The following is a 14,891-nucleotide window of genomic DNA, read 5'->3' as shown; positions in this document are numbered from 1 at the left end:
CACTGGCATGGACATTGTCTGTGTGCATGAAATTAAGACCTGTATTTACGATGATCAGGAGAAGACAGTGGCCCTCCCTTCTTGAAATGGCTCCATTAGATATCCTCCCACACTCTGTTTCCACACCCTCCTACTTCCTGGGAAGATGACAAAACGTGCACAGAACTAAATTAGATCTAGTGAGAGAAAGCGGGGAGCAGTGGGAGGAGCACTGAGCAGAAGTCAAGCCTGACCCTACCTACTGACACCTGCTCACCGTATAGTCGTGGGTACAGCCCTCCTCTACCCCAAGGCGGGGGACAGGGGCGTGCTGCTGCTGTCACTACCACTGTCTGCATATATTGAATTTGAGCTGAATTTAGAAGAGCCTACTCTCCCAAGGGAACTTGAAAATACAACAGGATCATTAGCCTCTTGTAACTAACTTTCACCATGGGCTTACTGTGTGCCAGGAGCTGTGACAGACACTTTACATATAGTAGTTCTCATCCTTCTGCCATTTGGCCACCCACTGTTATGATGAGGCAGCACTTGGAGGTAATACCATGTATTGGTAACACCACGTCTCCCAAAGTGTTTGCCTAGATAATGAAGAGCAGAGTCAGAGTTTGAACACAGACCTGTCTAGTTCCAAAGTGGGCTCTTTTCTCCACCCCATGGTATTAAGACCAACAGTCCAGTTATCAAGGGCTATGGAAGTACAAGGGGACAGGGAAGAAGTTAGTACTACCTGTCATCCCCAAGGAACATTCTGATGGTGGAGGTGGATATTGAAGTCATAAGAAAGCAGTTGAAAAGTAGATGTCAGGGGGTAACTTTGTGAAGCAAAAACACACAAGCAAAGTCACGGTATGGACAGTACAAGGTTTCTAGGAAAACTGTAGTCCAGTTTGGATTAGGGGTAGTTGCCTGGGGCTGTGGTTGGGGATCATAATTCCACCACATTATGAGGAATCTTAAATGCCATCCTAAGGGATTTAGAACATATTTGTGTAGGCAGAAAGGAGCCATAAAAAATTTGTATCAAGGGATTTATCAGCGATTGTGAATAGTCTCCTTAATAAGTATTCTTTATATGTTGTGAAGAAACTCAGCATATATGAAGAGTTTCAAGGAGGAGACAGTTTTCATTTATCACAAAGGCAGTAACATTACCGGTTGATAATGCCCAGTTGGTAAGCGCTGCCATTACACTGGCCCTTAGAGCCCCTCAGCATGCATAGTGAAGTTGGCTAATTTTTTCTCCTAGAATAATGAAACCTTTTTTTTTCTTTTTGTATTTTAGGAAGCAATAAGAAGCTTCAAGGAACTTCGAGCCAAATTTCAAAAGCTTGATGCACCATCTCTTCCAGGGCCTATTAAATTTGCAGCAGGTTTTTCTCAGAAGAGGGACATTGGAACCATACAGTCAACAAGGATTTTGGCCAATGGGAAGCCCCTTTCATCCAACCACAATCAGCCCCCACAAAACTGCTCCAGTGATGAACTCCAGCCTCATAAGCCCCCAAAAATGAAGTTGTCCCAAAGGAGCAGGATTCAGAAATTTTTCAATTCTCCAGGACCTCCAGAAAGGTCTACTGGGTTTGCGGTAAATTCACAGACAGGTTCTCTGCTATTAGACACGAATCAGCCCAATGCTGAGAAGAAAGTAATGGCAGCTAATAGTTTCAGAGACAAGCTCTGGAACTGGGAGCAGGTTTCATCTCAGAAAAGTGAGCTGTCATCAGCCTTCCTCCCTGCCAGTTGTGGAAGTAGGGCCTTCCACCTGGAAGAGCAGAAGAGCACAGGGCTCACTCTAAAGGAGCCCAGGAAAAGGCTGGACAAAAAAGGAGGCCAGACCCTTCCTCCCCAGAGGCACCTGATGGCCCAAAGAAAGTCACCTGATCTCTCTAAAGACCCTACCTTCCTACTTTCTCAAAAAGGCAGGAAGGCTCTAGAAAACCCCAGTCCTAAGAAGAGCCCAGCGGGGAGCCCCTGTCAGCCTATCTATGAGAGAGAGCTCACCAGCCAGGCCCCAGGTGAGAAATGTAATCCCATGGGCCCCAGGGGAGGGTCACTGTGGTTTTCCCATCTAGACCCTGCTGACTTGAAATGGTCATATGTGACCTGGGGAATGTTTGCTCCAAAATCCAGTGCAGTTTTCTGAATTCTGTGTTAGGTTTGGGTAAAGTGCTTAATTTCCTGGCATTATATTGAGAGACTCATTATATTGAGTTTGGGCAAATTTGGATATGAATCCTAGCTCCACATACAAGATGCATGAACTTGGCCAATCTGCTTAACTTCTTAGAGCCTGGTCTGCTCTTCTGTAAATCAGATCTGCTGCCAGGCTTCCTGCCTCGGTAAACAGCACAGCCATCCTCTCAGATGCTGAAGCTAAAACCTAGGACTCATGTTCCGTTCCTCTCCTGCCCTCACTCTCTCCATCACATCCACCAGCAGGCTCTTGGTTCCACCACCGAAGTATGTTCTGAATCCCTCCCCTCCTGACCATTTTGCCCTCTGCCTTTATCCCCATCACCATCCTCTCTCACCTGGACCACTGCCCAGCTGGTTTCCCTGCTTCCATACTCTTTCCCTCTTACATTGTGTTCTGTAAAGCATGGATCAGATCACATCACTCCCCCGCTTAGTAGCCTCCAGTCACAGTGGCTCAGGGGCTTGGTCTTTGCCTACTCCCTTACCCTGTTCTCACATTAGCCTTCTTGCTCTTCCATAGATATACCAAGCTGGTTCCACCCCAGGACCTTTGTACTTGCTGATTCCTCTTCCTGGAACATTCTTCCTGATGTCTCATTCCCTCACTTCTTCAAGGTCACTGCTCAGTGCCACCTGTTGTGAGTGGAATCTGTGGATCACTCCATCTAAAATAGCCACCTCACCCCCATCACTCTGTCTTCTTACACTGCTTTGGTTTTCTTCAGATCATTTATCCCTACCTATGTATTTGTTTGCCTGAGTAAAATGTAATTTACATAGGATTTATATAAAAAACTGTATTTTTACTACCATATCCCCAAGTGCCTAAAAAAACAAGGCCAGTTTCAGCATGTCCTCAAAAGGTATTATTGAATGATTAAATGAATGGGTGGATAGATGGGGGATGGACTGATCTCTTGCTCATGACCCTATATGATTTCTCTTTGCACTTAAAATAGAATCTAAACTACTTACTACTGATTTCATGTCTCTGCAGCTCCTTGTCCCTGCCTATGCCTCTGATTTGTCTCCCGTTTCTCTTCCTCTGGCTCACTAGTCAACACTCTGGATTTCTTGCTGTTTGATGAGCAGACTTTGTTGTGCTTCAGGACCTTTCTACTTGCCATTCCCTCTACCTAAGGAACTCTTTTCTTTGACCTTTCTATTTAGGTCTAAGTCCCTTTCTGCACTTAGTTCTAAGTTCAAATGACACTTTCCCAGACAAGCCTTCTTTAACCTTTCTATCTAAAGTCTACTACATGACGTGGCATTTCACACCCTTATATCATTCTTTTCTATTTCCTTCAAGAAGCTAGTAGATCTCTGCACTGTCTTGTTTGTTTCCACGATTTTCATTGGTCTCCTCTATTAGATTGAAAATTCCTGAGGGCAGGACTATATCTGTTCTTGTTCTTAACTCTATACCCAGCCCCTAGAACAATTCCTGGGATATAGTATATAAACAGTTATTGACGGAGAGACAAAGAGGGAGGGAGGGAGGATGAATGGGAGATAAGCCATGTAAATCACTTAGCGCAGTGCCTGGTAAAAATTAGAAGCCCAGTTAGTAAGTGATCATTCATTTTCTTATCTTCTCCTTAAATTTATAAAGATTGAAATCTCTGACATTGTGACTTATAATTAAAGCCTAAGAAGAGAGGACTTTGGCTGTGACTGTTGTAACCCCTGCTGGTGAGGCAAGAAGGAAGCTTCCCCCCCTTTCTGGCTTGCAGAGGGCAGAGGACAGAGGACAACAGGGCTTTGAGGAAGTTGCACTGAGGCGTTGGTGCAACACTAGCCAACTTCTTTTATGTCAGTATGGATTACCCACATAGTCAACTATTGCATTATGTCAACCCAAAATCAAGGCACTTGGATAATGCAATTTATTCACCTGGATTGTGCTGTTTTCAGTGTAAGAAGCAGAGACAGTTTTCATATATAATATTATAATTTCTTTTGGAGTTTGGCTTATGAGTACAGAAGGACAAAATGTATGAAGTTGGGACTGTCCTGGAAAATTCCAGGACACAAGTCTGCAGGTGCCCACATGCCACAAAGTTAGCCTTGAATCTTGTCCTAGGCTATGAGTCCTGGAAATCAGATATTAATCCCTACTTCTCTTTATAGCCCCCATGTTATTTGCCCATCATAAGTGCTCAAAAAGTCCTGTCAGGCAGTTGTCATCATCCATTTCCTCTGAAGCAGGTCCTGCGCTTGGTGCTGGGAGATCAGTATGGCCTGACCCCTGCCCACAAGGAGCTGACATTCAATGGGAAGATAGACCAGCCCCTCTAATATTCCCCAGAGAAGTGTTAACAATGTGTCATGGGGATTCAGAACAGGGTGTGGTTAATTCTGGCCTTGATTTTGAAATCAAGGAAAGTTTCCTAGAGGAGGTGTCATTGAAACAGGCCCTTGAACAAGTCAAAGCTTGCCAAGAGAGAAGTGAGGAATCAGCATTTCAGAACCAGGAATGGCATAAATATATGGCTGTATGACAGCTTTTTAGGGCTATTTAAATCAAATCTGGAGAATTGAGTAGCCCCTGGTCTGAGTGAAGGGTATTTGGACTTGAGGTCGAGGAAGTAGGATGGTTTAGGGTGGTAAGCCAAGGATCTGGAAACAGAGATTTCCACATGGTGGGCGATGGTGTTCACATGCCAAGAAATGGAGTAAGTGGGAGTCACAGGGAAGAAATTGGACTTTGTCCTCTGAGCAGCAGCATGGCAACGTGAGCAGCTGTGCATTCTGATCAGGGCACCCCAACGACTGGAGAACAGATTGGAGGAGAGTGAGACAGAGACCAGGGCACTGGTCAGTTTCACCCAAGAAACCATGAAATGGAAATACTAATAATCTACCTTTTTTTTCTTATCTACGTTCAGAAAAACAACTGGAAGACAGGCATCACCAGCTGCTCAAAACAAAGCCACTGCCTTCTGTTGGGTCTCTGGGTCCTCCTCCCACAAAGCCTCCCAGGCCCCCAGGGGTGAAGCTCCAGGCCTTCCAGAGGCGGGCAGCTGCTCCTCCCGAGACCCATGGGGAAGGTGAGGAGAGGCGCAGCGCCCGCAGCCAGCCAGCCAGCGGGAGCACGGCTCCCGTGCCGGTGTCCTCCACGTCACCTCCCTTTCCCCATCCGCTCCCAGGTGACAGTGCCAAAGTGCCTTCCCCAGGAGCTGGGCATCTATCACTGCTTATTCCCCCAGAGAGCCCGTGGCAGCCTGCCCATGAAATGACAACTGTCGGGCAAGTGGCCCCTTAGCACTGCTGGGCCAGCCCACTTCCCCTGAGAGCTCTGCATTTGATCGCTGGGAATCTGTCCAAGAGGAAGAAAGCAAAAAGTAGTCAAGCGGGAAGGCAGTGAGCCTTTGTGCTTCCTACAGAGCCTGTGTTGTCAACACCACCGTGTGGTAAAGAGGGGGAGGGAGGAAAGAGGGAAGAAAGTCAGTGCGAACTTGGCCTGTGATCCTAATGGGGGTCCCTCAGGCCTCTGCGGTCTGCCTTCCACAGTGAACTGAAGGGCCCACCGCCCCGCTCCCATCGGTCCTGTCTGGGGACTGAAGCATCATCAGAAGCCATTTGTTTGTGCTGTTTTGTATCTTCCTCTGCTATTTAAAGGACTACCTTTTCATCCTCTCTCTACACTCACCATTTTAAATGCCTTTGCCTCCGTCTGCTTTAATGAGCAGGAAGTGCACATACACTTTAGAGTGCTGTGTAGAGCTGCACAACATTTGTTTTACTGTGGTCGTGAGCACCAGCACATGGTGCACTGGGAGACCCAACATACTCTCTTCGTTTGACTACTTTTGGCAACCTCATGGTTACATTTGTTTAACTCAGTGGTTCTCAAACTTTGGCATGTCTTCGAATCACCTAGAGAACTTGTTGAGAAAGAGAGGTGGGGCCCCATTCCCAGAGTGTCTGATTTATTTGGTCTGCGCTGGGAGCCTGAGAATTTGCCTTTTGAAGAAAGGGATGCTGACCCTTGGGTGGCCCAGGGACCACACTTTGAGAACCACTGATCTAAGTCATCTTAAGTCTTATCCTAAAAGAAAACCCTATAGACAGAAAGAGAGTGCTTATAAGAATATGAGAGTTCATAACTTCAGTAATATGGCCACTGATAACAGAGAAGGCTAAGTATGACTTTATAAATACTAATTCAGACCTCAAGCTATCTCCCTGAAAGGGAAGTTAATCAGAGAACATGAACAAAGTCCTAAGCCTTTTGTAATAAAATGGGAATTATAACCCCAGTTTCCCCACTCACTTGCTATGTAAATCTGGGCATATTCCTCATTGAGTCATTGTCTTAATCTGTAACGTGGGGATGGTAACAGCTCCCATCTCATACGGTTAACGTGAGGATGAATGAAATGAGGGTGGGAAATGTTTGAACAACATTTATGGTACCAGTAAGTGCTCAATAAATACAGTGTGACCGTTACTTCAAGCACGTGCTGAGCAGCTGTGCTCTTTGCCCTGGGCCCTGTGATAGACACCCCCGTGGACAGTCCAGTGCTCAAGAAGGTCGAAGTCTAATACAAGAGTCCATACCCATGAATGAGCACCACGAAGTATGGGTGGGGGCTGCACTGTAGGACCAGTGGACCCCTGGTGCTTGGGGGCAGGGAGTCTTGGGCCCCAGGTGAGTTACCACTCCACGTTTTGTCTGTGAGGTCAGGTCCCTGTACAAACATAATTCACTGTAATCAGGCTGCCGCCAGTGCCTCTTCTTCACTCTGCCTCTTGTTCTTGCAGCAGCTGTGGAAGACGGCTACCTGCCTGCAGAGGGGTGAGTATCTGTTTCTTAATTGCACGGGAGCATAGGGCATCAAAGAGGCTGCTTCACCTGCCCAAGCGTAGGCAGGAAGCCCATGCCAGGTTCCTGGATTTTCTCAGAAGGGTTGTAAGAAGAACAGATTAATAAGCAACAAGATGCAACTTGTTTTAAAGGAGAGATTAAATAAACTGCATTAACTACAGTGCTGACATTAAGTTACAGAGATGGTCCTCTGAGGTTCTTTTATTTATTATGCAGTTTGGTTAAGTAAATTTGAAACTTTAGCTTCCATAGTAATAAATTGAATTAGAGGCTACAGAATGCTGTAGGCAGCTGGTGTGGTGTTAGAAATTGGTAGAGACAAAGGACCTTCCATTTTTGGTGCACTCATTCTAAGAATTTTGCCATGGAAATGTTGGTTCATTAATTCATTCAACTAAATATTGAGCCCTTTGATATGTCATACACTGAGCTGGCTACTTTATACAAATTTTCTCCTTTCTGCCTATGTCCTCATTTTATAGCTGAAGACACTTGGTCTCAGAAAGTTTGCAACCATTAGTCCAACCCAGGTATATCCAAACTATTCTTTTTAATTGAGATACAATTGAAATACAATACTGTTTGAGGTGTACAGCGAGTTGGCTTGGTATATTTATATTTTGCAATATGATTACGGTAGCACTAGTAATACCTTTATCATCTCACATAATTATTTCTCTTTTGTGTTGAGAACAGTTAAGATCTAGGGTCTTAGCAGCTTTGAAGTCTATAATACAGTATTTTTTACTACAGTCACTATGTTGTGCATTAGATCTCTAGAACTTACTTATCTACTAGTTGTAAATTCATATTGTTAAACAACATCTCCCCAGTTCCCCCACCCCCTGTCCCCTGGTAAGCACTATTTGACTCTCTGTTTTTACAAGTTTAGCTTCTTTAGAATCCACATACATATGATATCATACAGTATTTGTCTTTCTCTGACTTGTCTCACTTAGCGTACTGCCCTCAAAGTTCATCCATAATGTTGCAAATGGCAGGATTTCCTGCTTTCTCATGGCTGAATAATATTCCACTGTGTATATATGTACCACATCCTCTTTGTCTTTTCATCTGTCAGTAAAATAAACAGATTGTTTTTATATCATGACTATTGTGAATTGTGCTGCAACTAACATAGGAATGCAGCTGTCCAAGATACCTATTTCAATTCCTTCAGATATATTTGGGATTTCTGGATCACATGGTAGTTCATTTTAATTTTTTGAAGAACCTCTCTACTGTTTTCCATCATGACTGTACTAACAGGTATGTCCAAACTATTTTGACTCTATTACTTCACCTCCCTCACAAAGTGTTCCTGTTCTCAAGAAGATCAGTCTTAGAAGGACAACTAAACATAAAAACAAATAATCATAATTTTCATTCATAACATTATGTATTCATTACATCAACTTATTCATTACATCAACTATTCATTCATTACATCAGCTTATTCATTCATCGCATTAATTGTTTATAATAGAATATGCTAAGTTTTGTGATAGAGGAAGGAATAAGATTCAGAGTAGGGAGACTAGGGTAGTCTTTACAGAAAATATATCAGATATCTATTCTACAGTAATATTGCATAATAAACAATAGCAAAGCATCAACAGCCTACAACCTGAGTGTGGGTTCAGCTGATCTGAGCTGGGTGCAGCTGGCATTGCTCCTATGTTGCAGACTATCTAGGCAGTCCTGCTGATACTGACTGGGGTTGCTGTGTGTCTGGCAGCAGCTTGCAGCTGGCTGATCTAGGATTGCCCTGACATAGCACCATCTGTCTCACCCTCCAGCAAGCTAGCTGAGAAACATGCCCCTAGCAGTCTTAGACAAGCATGATGAGCCCCACTACACAAGTGCTTTTCTGCCGTGTCACATCTGCTAACATCCTGTTGGCCAAAGCAAGTCACATGGCCAAGCCCAGAATCAGAGTGGGTGGCGATTGAATGAACATTTCCATGGCAAAGAGCTGAGATCCAGGAAGAGGTGAAGAGTAAGGGTGTTAATCCGATTAGCCTATCACTGAAGAGGAGACATGTGCCGTCGGTATTGAGAGTAACCATGCTGGGTAACACGGGAAGGAGCACTGGCGGCACAGGCAGGGGGTGTGAAGTAACGTGCCTCATCTGCAGACACTAGAAATAGGTAAGTAGGGTTAGAGTGCAGACAGTACAGTAAGGAATGGAAAGAAATGGGACTGTAGATGAAGCTAGGATCCAAATCACGGAGGATCTTATATAGCAAGGAATAGAGAAGACAACCTAGTTCAATAGCAATTGTGTGATGCAGAATAAAAATCATGTGCTCCAGGAGCTCCTCAGTTAGTTGTCCATTTGAAAGTGTTAAATCACAGCACAAGGTCAGTCAGTGGAGCCACATTCTATGTGCATATATGTGAAAGTTTAGACAGAACAGGCGATGCTTTGCACTATTCACTCGGTGAACGTGGGCCCCAGTGTGACGGTTGGAGGGGACAATGTAATTCTGCTGTGCTCTGTGTCAGTCTTGTTTCCATCAAGCCTCCCATACTGGGAGCATCTCAGTGTGATTAGGAGTGTGCTGTGATTAGTGTTTAGCATGGTATGTATTTTTCCTACAACCTGGCTCTAAGCTTTCTCTCTGCCCTTTAGTCAGAGGCACAGCAATCCATTTCAGCACAGGGGACAAACTTGCTGTGATGGTCAAGCATTGGGAAACTGCAGTTAGTCTCTAAATGCTTCCCAGGGATTCACAAAGGCAATTTGACTATTCTGTCCTTTCACATGGACTTTAGAACCTAAACATCATCTGAAGTGAGGTTCTCTCGGTTATGATTCAGGCATAGTCCTGTAAGAGTACAAAGCGAAAGAGAAGAGGAGGGACCAGGATACTTTGGGGCAGCTTCGTGAAAGATGAAAGAGCTTGAGATGTATCCTGCATGATGGGTCAGAATTAGATTGGTTATTTATTTGTTCCCTTTAGTGAAATTGTAAATGGGCGAGGGCAGGGTATCATTGTTTCCAGAAATTACAACGTTCCTGACTTCTGGGTGGGTACATGAATAGATGGATGGGTGGACAGATGGACCAATGAATGCTCAATATAGAGACAGAACATGTTGGAAAGCAAGGCAGTAGGAATAAAGAGGAAGATAAGAACAAAAAGTATTCTGATATGGAAAACTAAGAGGTGAGGTTGAATCCTAAAGTGTACTAAGTGCCATGCTACAGAGGTTGGATTTTACCTTATCAATGAACCAGTAAGTGGAATGATGCTGAGCAGCCTTAGACACAACTGTCTTGGAAACTGGCACTTGTTTAGGAAGAACTTCTTCCATGTTCATGGCCATAATCTTCAATACAGATATTAGATTAAAAATACAAAATGCAGCATGTTGGATCTTGTTACTGGAAGGGAACCTGGCAATTATCTGATGTAGCCAGGCAGTACAGCATATTAACAAAAGCCTAGGGTTTTTACTCTAAGCCCTACCACTTGATACATGGGTAACCTTGAACAAATGCCTTAACCTCTATAAACCTCTGTTTCTACTTACATAAAATGGGATATTGATAGTACCTAATTCATACAGTTGTGGTGAGGGTTAAATGAAATAATGATTGTAAAGTGTGTAGCGCAGTGCCTACTATCTAGAGAGTGTTCAGCGAAGCTTGCTTAGCTATTATATACCCTCCCACCAAAAGTAGGAATCCATGCTCTGAACTTTAAACTCTGCAAAAATCCTCTGATGGGGAGCTCATTACCTGGAGAGTCCAGTGTTTTTCTTTCTGGGGGGCAGATTTCATTCATTCAGCATGTATTTACTGAGCAGCTACTATATGCGAAGCCCTCATATATGTTGAGGATATAGCAATGTATAAAGAAAACAAAAACATCTTACATACAGACACACATACATGCACACACATTTGTCTGTTTATTCAAAAGTCCTTCAAATTGAGCTGGAAAAGGAAAATGGCCTCCCTACCCCAGACTCCCAATTATCTGTCCAAGTTCTACTCACTGCTGTGATAGACAATGCCTTTACTTCTTCTTTATATGACTGTTCTTAAACATATAAGGACTACATTCTTCTCTAAACTCATTGTTTTCAACCATTATTCACAAAATAGGAGTCTTGGTATTTTAGTTGTATTTCTTTTGGATATATATTTTAATCATCTTGTTAGAAATTCACTGCATTTACAATATACATTGTCATTTCTGAGCCCTTTCATATTGTATGTTAAATATGAGAAGCAGCATTGTGTAATGGAACAGCTACAGGTCTGGAGTCAGATTAGCATAGGTTCAAACCTCTCCTCCATACTTTAGACAACTCATTTAACTGCTCAGAGCTTTGATATACACATGTGTAAAGTGGACACAATATTTACTTCATTGATTATAATAAAGACTAAACAACATAAATTGTATAAAGCATGGAGTATATAGAAGATGCTCAATGAGTCTTGATTTTTTCAACTCTTGGCCTCTTCATCCCTTGTTATCTCTGGAATATTAATGTCTCATTCATTCTTAACCATAGAGTGACTCTTTGGAGGTCATTTTTGTCATATGAAACAAGCTGGCTGGCATGTCTCTTGAATAAGCAGCCCCTATTTGTGTGAGCAAAGCAGGTTAGTCCCAGGGTGGCAGTTAGTTCTGGGCTTCTTGTCAGTACTTAGCAGAGTTGGCTAATATTTTATTCATTAGCTATAAATATGGCTTTTCCCCTGTTAAGCAGTGTCAGAGGGTAGTCCTGACTCAGGGAATCTCTAACTCAGAAGCTAAGGAAGCGAGAGCCTGTTTGTTGCAGGAGTAGAGAAGATGCAGACAGTACAGTTCCTCAGATGAGGTCTGTGGCGGGATCGCAGGAAGTCCGCCATTCCTCTCCTGAACTTCTTAATTTTGTGTTTTCATTTTGATGATAGTCTTTAACAGACAATATAAGCCTATTTTGAATCTTCTGGATGACCTCTTTCAAACTAATGCTTTGGAACATGCTTTTACACTGTGTTTTTGATATTTCTACCCCATGCAGTGTGAAACAAGTGCCTCCTAGGGCCAGGCATATGTACATATGACGTGACTGTCTAAGACCTGTGTTAGCTGTCAGGGTGAGAGGGAGACTGGGAATGGGGGACAAAGGCCTCACCTGAGGCACCCAAGTAAGACACTGATAGTAACAGCTCAGCAATGCTGTGGGCAAGCAAAATGCATCTCTTACTTGATAAGTGGTAACTTCTATAGAAAAAATTTTTAAGGCATATTTGGATAGTCACTGGGAAAGAGAGTGAAATAACAGAAGCATAGGTTGATCAAAAAAGGCATCTCTGAGAGGGTGACACTTGGGTTGAGACCTGAATGACAAGGACCCAGTCATGAAAGGGCTGGGAGAAGAACATGCCAGGAGAGGGGCAGCTTGTGCAGAGTCTCAGAGGAGAGCCACCTTTGCATGTGTAATGAACTAGAAAGGAGGAAGCACAGCTAGAACACGGTGTGCTAGGGGAATGGTGGCAGGGTGCTGTGCTCCAGCAGATAGTGAAATACAGGATCCCAGGGAACAAGACAAAAAAACATTTTTAAAGTAATGAAATAACTTAAAGATTATGACATCTAAGAATTGTATAAATCACAGGATTATGAAGACAGAAAGAGGTAGAGATGAGGGCTATTTGGAAAATGTAGCAAGACAACTTTCTTGAAAGCAGCAGGTATGGTGAGACCTGAGAGGTGAGAAGGAGCTGGCCATTGGGAAGCATTCCAGGCAGCACACCCAGCATTTGCAAAGTGCTCAAGGTAGGAGAGAGCATGGCGTCCTTGCAACACAGAGGAGGCAGGTATGGTTAGAGCATAAGGAGTGAGGAAGAGAATGGCAGGGCCGGAGTTTGGAGAGGTTGCTGGGAGTGAGATCATAAAGGTGAGGCATTTAATGATTTTGTTGTTGCTTAATGAAGAATCATAAGCCTCTGGAGAGTCTTATGAGGGATTGTGACAAGGTTTAAATTATCTTTTTAAAAGATCATCCTGACTGATGTGTGGATAATAGACTGTAGAAGGAACAGAGAATATGACACTTAATTCGTATGTTAAATAATAAGTAGGAGCTGTGAAGAGGCTTAGTGGCAAGGACATGCAAGCAGAGGAACCACATATGAACACAGAGGCAGGCACCATCCCGGTGTGTTCATTAGCCATAGGTAATTTGACGTGGTTAGAATGTACTGTGGCAGGGTATGTATGGGGCAGTGTGGCAAGTAATCGTTCTATCAGTGTTGGCTGAATAATACAATAGACTTTGACCTTCACCATCATCCTGTTCTTCATTACCTTCATTTTTTTATTTCTCTCTGATTCTAGAGTGACCTGTAGTTCTGAGGAAAAGAGCAATGAGCTAGGAATCCCAGACCCACAACCACTACCTGCAATAGTGCGATCTTAGACAAGTTACTGAGTATCGCAGCCCTCGGGTTCCTCATCTGTAAAATGCCTCACAGTGCTACTGAGAGGATGAGTGAGATCATGTACACAACCTCAACATGAGTATTGTTTGTTTCAAGAGTGAGTGAGAGCATGTGAGTTCCAGCATGAGAAACCTCAGAGCTCCTCTACTTGCACCTCCCTCAGCACATGGGACTGGCCTCACTGTGGCTTTGCTTGATAGTTTGTCCAGTCCACTGGGGTCCTCTTTGCTACCGTTCAATGACCTCCTTCTTTGATGGCTTCCATTGCAGTGGGAGCTGCTCATGCTGTTTGTCAACTGGCACTTCCCTTTTAAGGGACAGTACATAGCATGGTGGTTAAGACTCCAGATTCTGGAGTCAAATACCTGGCTCCTAATTTCTCCTCTGCCACTTAGTACTCTGTGACCTTGGATTATGCCTCAGTTTTCTCATCTGAACATGGAAGGAATGATAGCATCTATTCCATAGGGTTGGATGAGAATTAAATGAGTTGATACATACAACTGGAATAGTGCCTCGCACATAGTAAGTACTCGGTCATTATTAGTTATTATTATTGTTTATGTATGTATCCTCCTCATGAATGAGACCAGTGGTTTGACAATGTACCTTCAGAGTTAATAACATTACTCCCAAAACTAAGGCCAGAGGAGATGGCATGTTGTATGAGGTTATAGAGCATGTTAATAACATTTTCTTGGCCATCGTATTAGGGTTCTCCAGAGAAACAGAAGCAGTAGGACATATATATATATATATATATATATATATACATATTAGATTATATAGCATGTTATATGTTATATATATTTAATTAATTATTATGAGGAATTGGCTCACACAATTACAGAGGCAGAGGGAGCCCATGATCTGCCTGGAAGCTGGAGACCCAGGAAAGCCAGCAGTGTAATTCCAAGGGCCAAGGCTTGAGAACCAGGGGAGCTGACGGCATAAATCTTAGTCCGAGGGCAGGAGAAGATGAGATGAGATGTCCTAACTCAGTCAGTGAGGCAGGAAAAATGTAGTGAATTCCTTCTTCTCAGAGGACTGCATGATGCCTACCCATGTTAGGGAAGACAATCTGCTTTTCTGAATCCTCTATTCAAATGCTAATCTCATCTAGAAACACCCTCACAGACACACCCAGAAGTAATATTTCATCTGGGCACTATGTGGCCAGTCAAGTTTACACATAAAATTAACCATCACAGTCATCATACTTGTTGCCCTTTATAGAAAAAATTGGGTCATAAATTCATGAATTAATAACAAAGAAATACCTAGTACCCAGGCTTGAGCAATGCTGGAGTTATTGTTTGCTGTAGGAATCATAGTAGAATTAGTAAGGTTATGACACATTTGGTAGTAAGTTTGGACTTACAGACACACCCAGAAATAATATTTAATCT

At 43.3% G+C, this 14,891-nt stretch overlaps 1 protein-coding gene across 8 annotated transcripts in view; it reads left to right on the top strand.

Moving 5' to 3' along the window:
• FYB2 (FYN binding protein 2) overlaps nt 1-14,891 on the top strand; it is a 129,562-nt gene that overhangs the window by 33,520 nt on the left and 81,151 nt on the right. For 7 of the 8 annotated variants that reach the window (XR_008997015.1, XR_008997016.1, XR_008997018.1 and 4 more), the window contains exons 2-4: nt 1,286-2,018; nt 5,088-5,249; nt 6,967-7,000. Coding sequence is in view for 4 of the 8 variants with exons in the window: in XM_057500240.1 (XP_057356223.1) it covers nt 1,286-2,018; nt 5,088-5,249; nt 6,967-7,000 (929 nt within the window). In the remaining 4 variants the exon portion in view is untranslated. The remainder of the gene's footprint in view (nt 1-1,285; nt 2,019-5,087; nt 5,250-6,966; nt 7,001-14,891) is intronic. The other variant, XM_057500239.1, reaches the window with a different exon arrangement.

Source organism: Manis pentadactyla, chromosome 4, assembly GCF_030020395.1.
Source record: "Manis pentadactyla isolate mManPen7 chromosome 4, mManPen7.hap1, whole genome shotgun sequence".
In the NCBI taxonomy this organism is placed as follows: Eukaryota; Metazoa; Chordata; class Mammalia; order Pholidota; family Manidae; genus Manis; species Manis pentadactyla.
The sequence above is the reverse complement of the archived record's forward strand: the minus strand, read 5'-3'. Positions and strand labels throughout refer to the sequence as shown.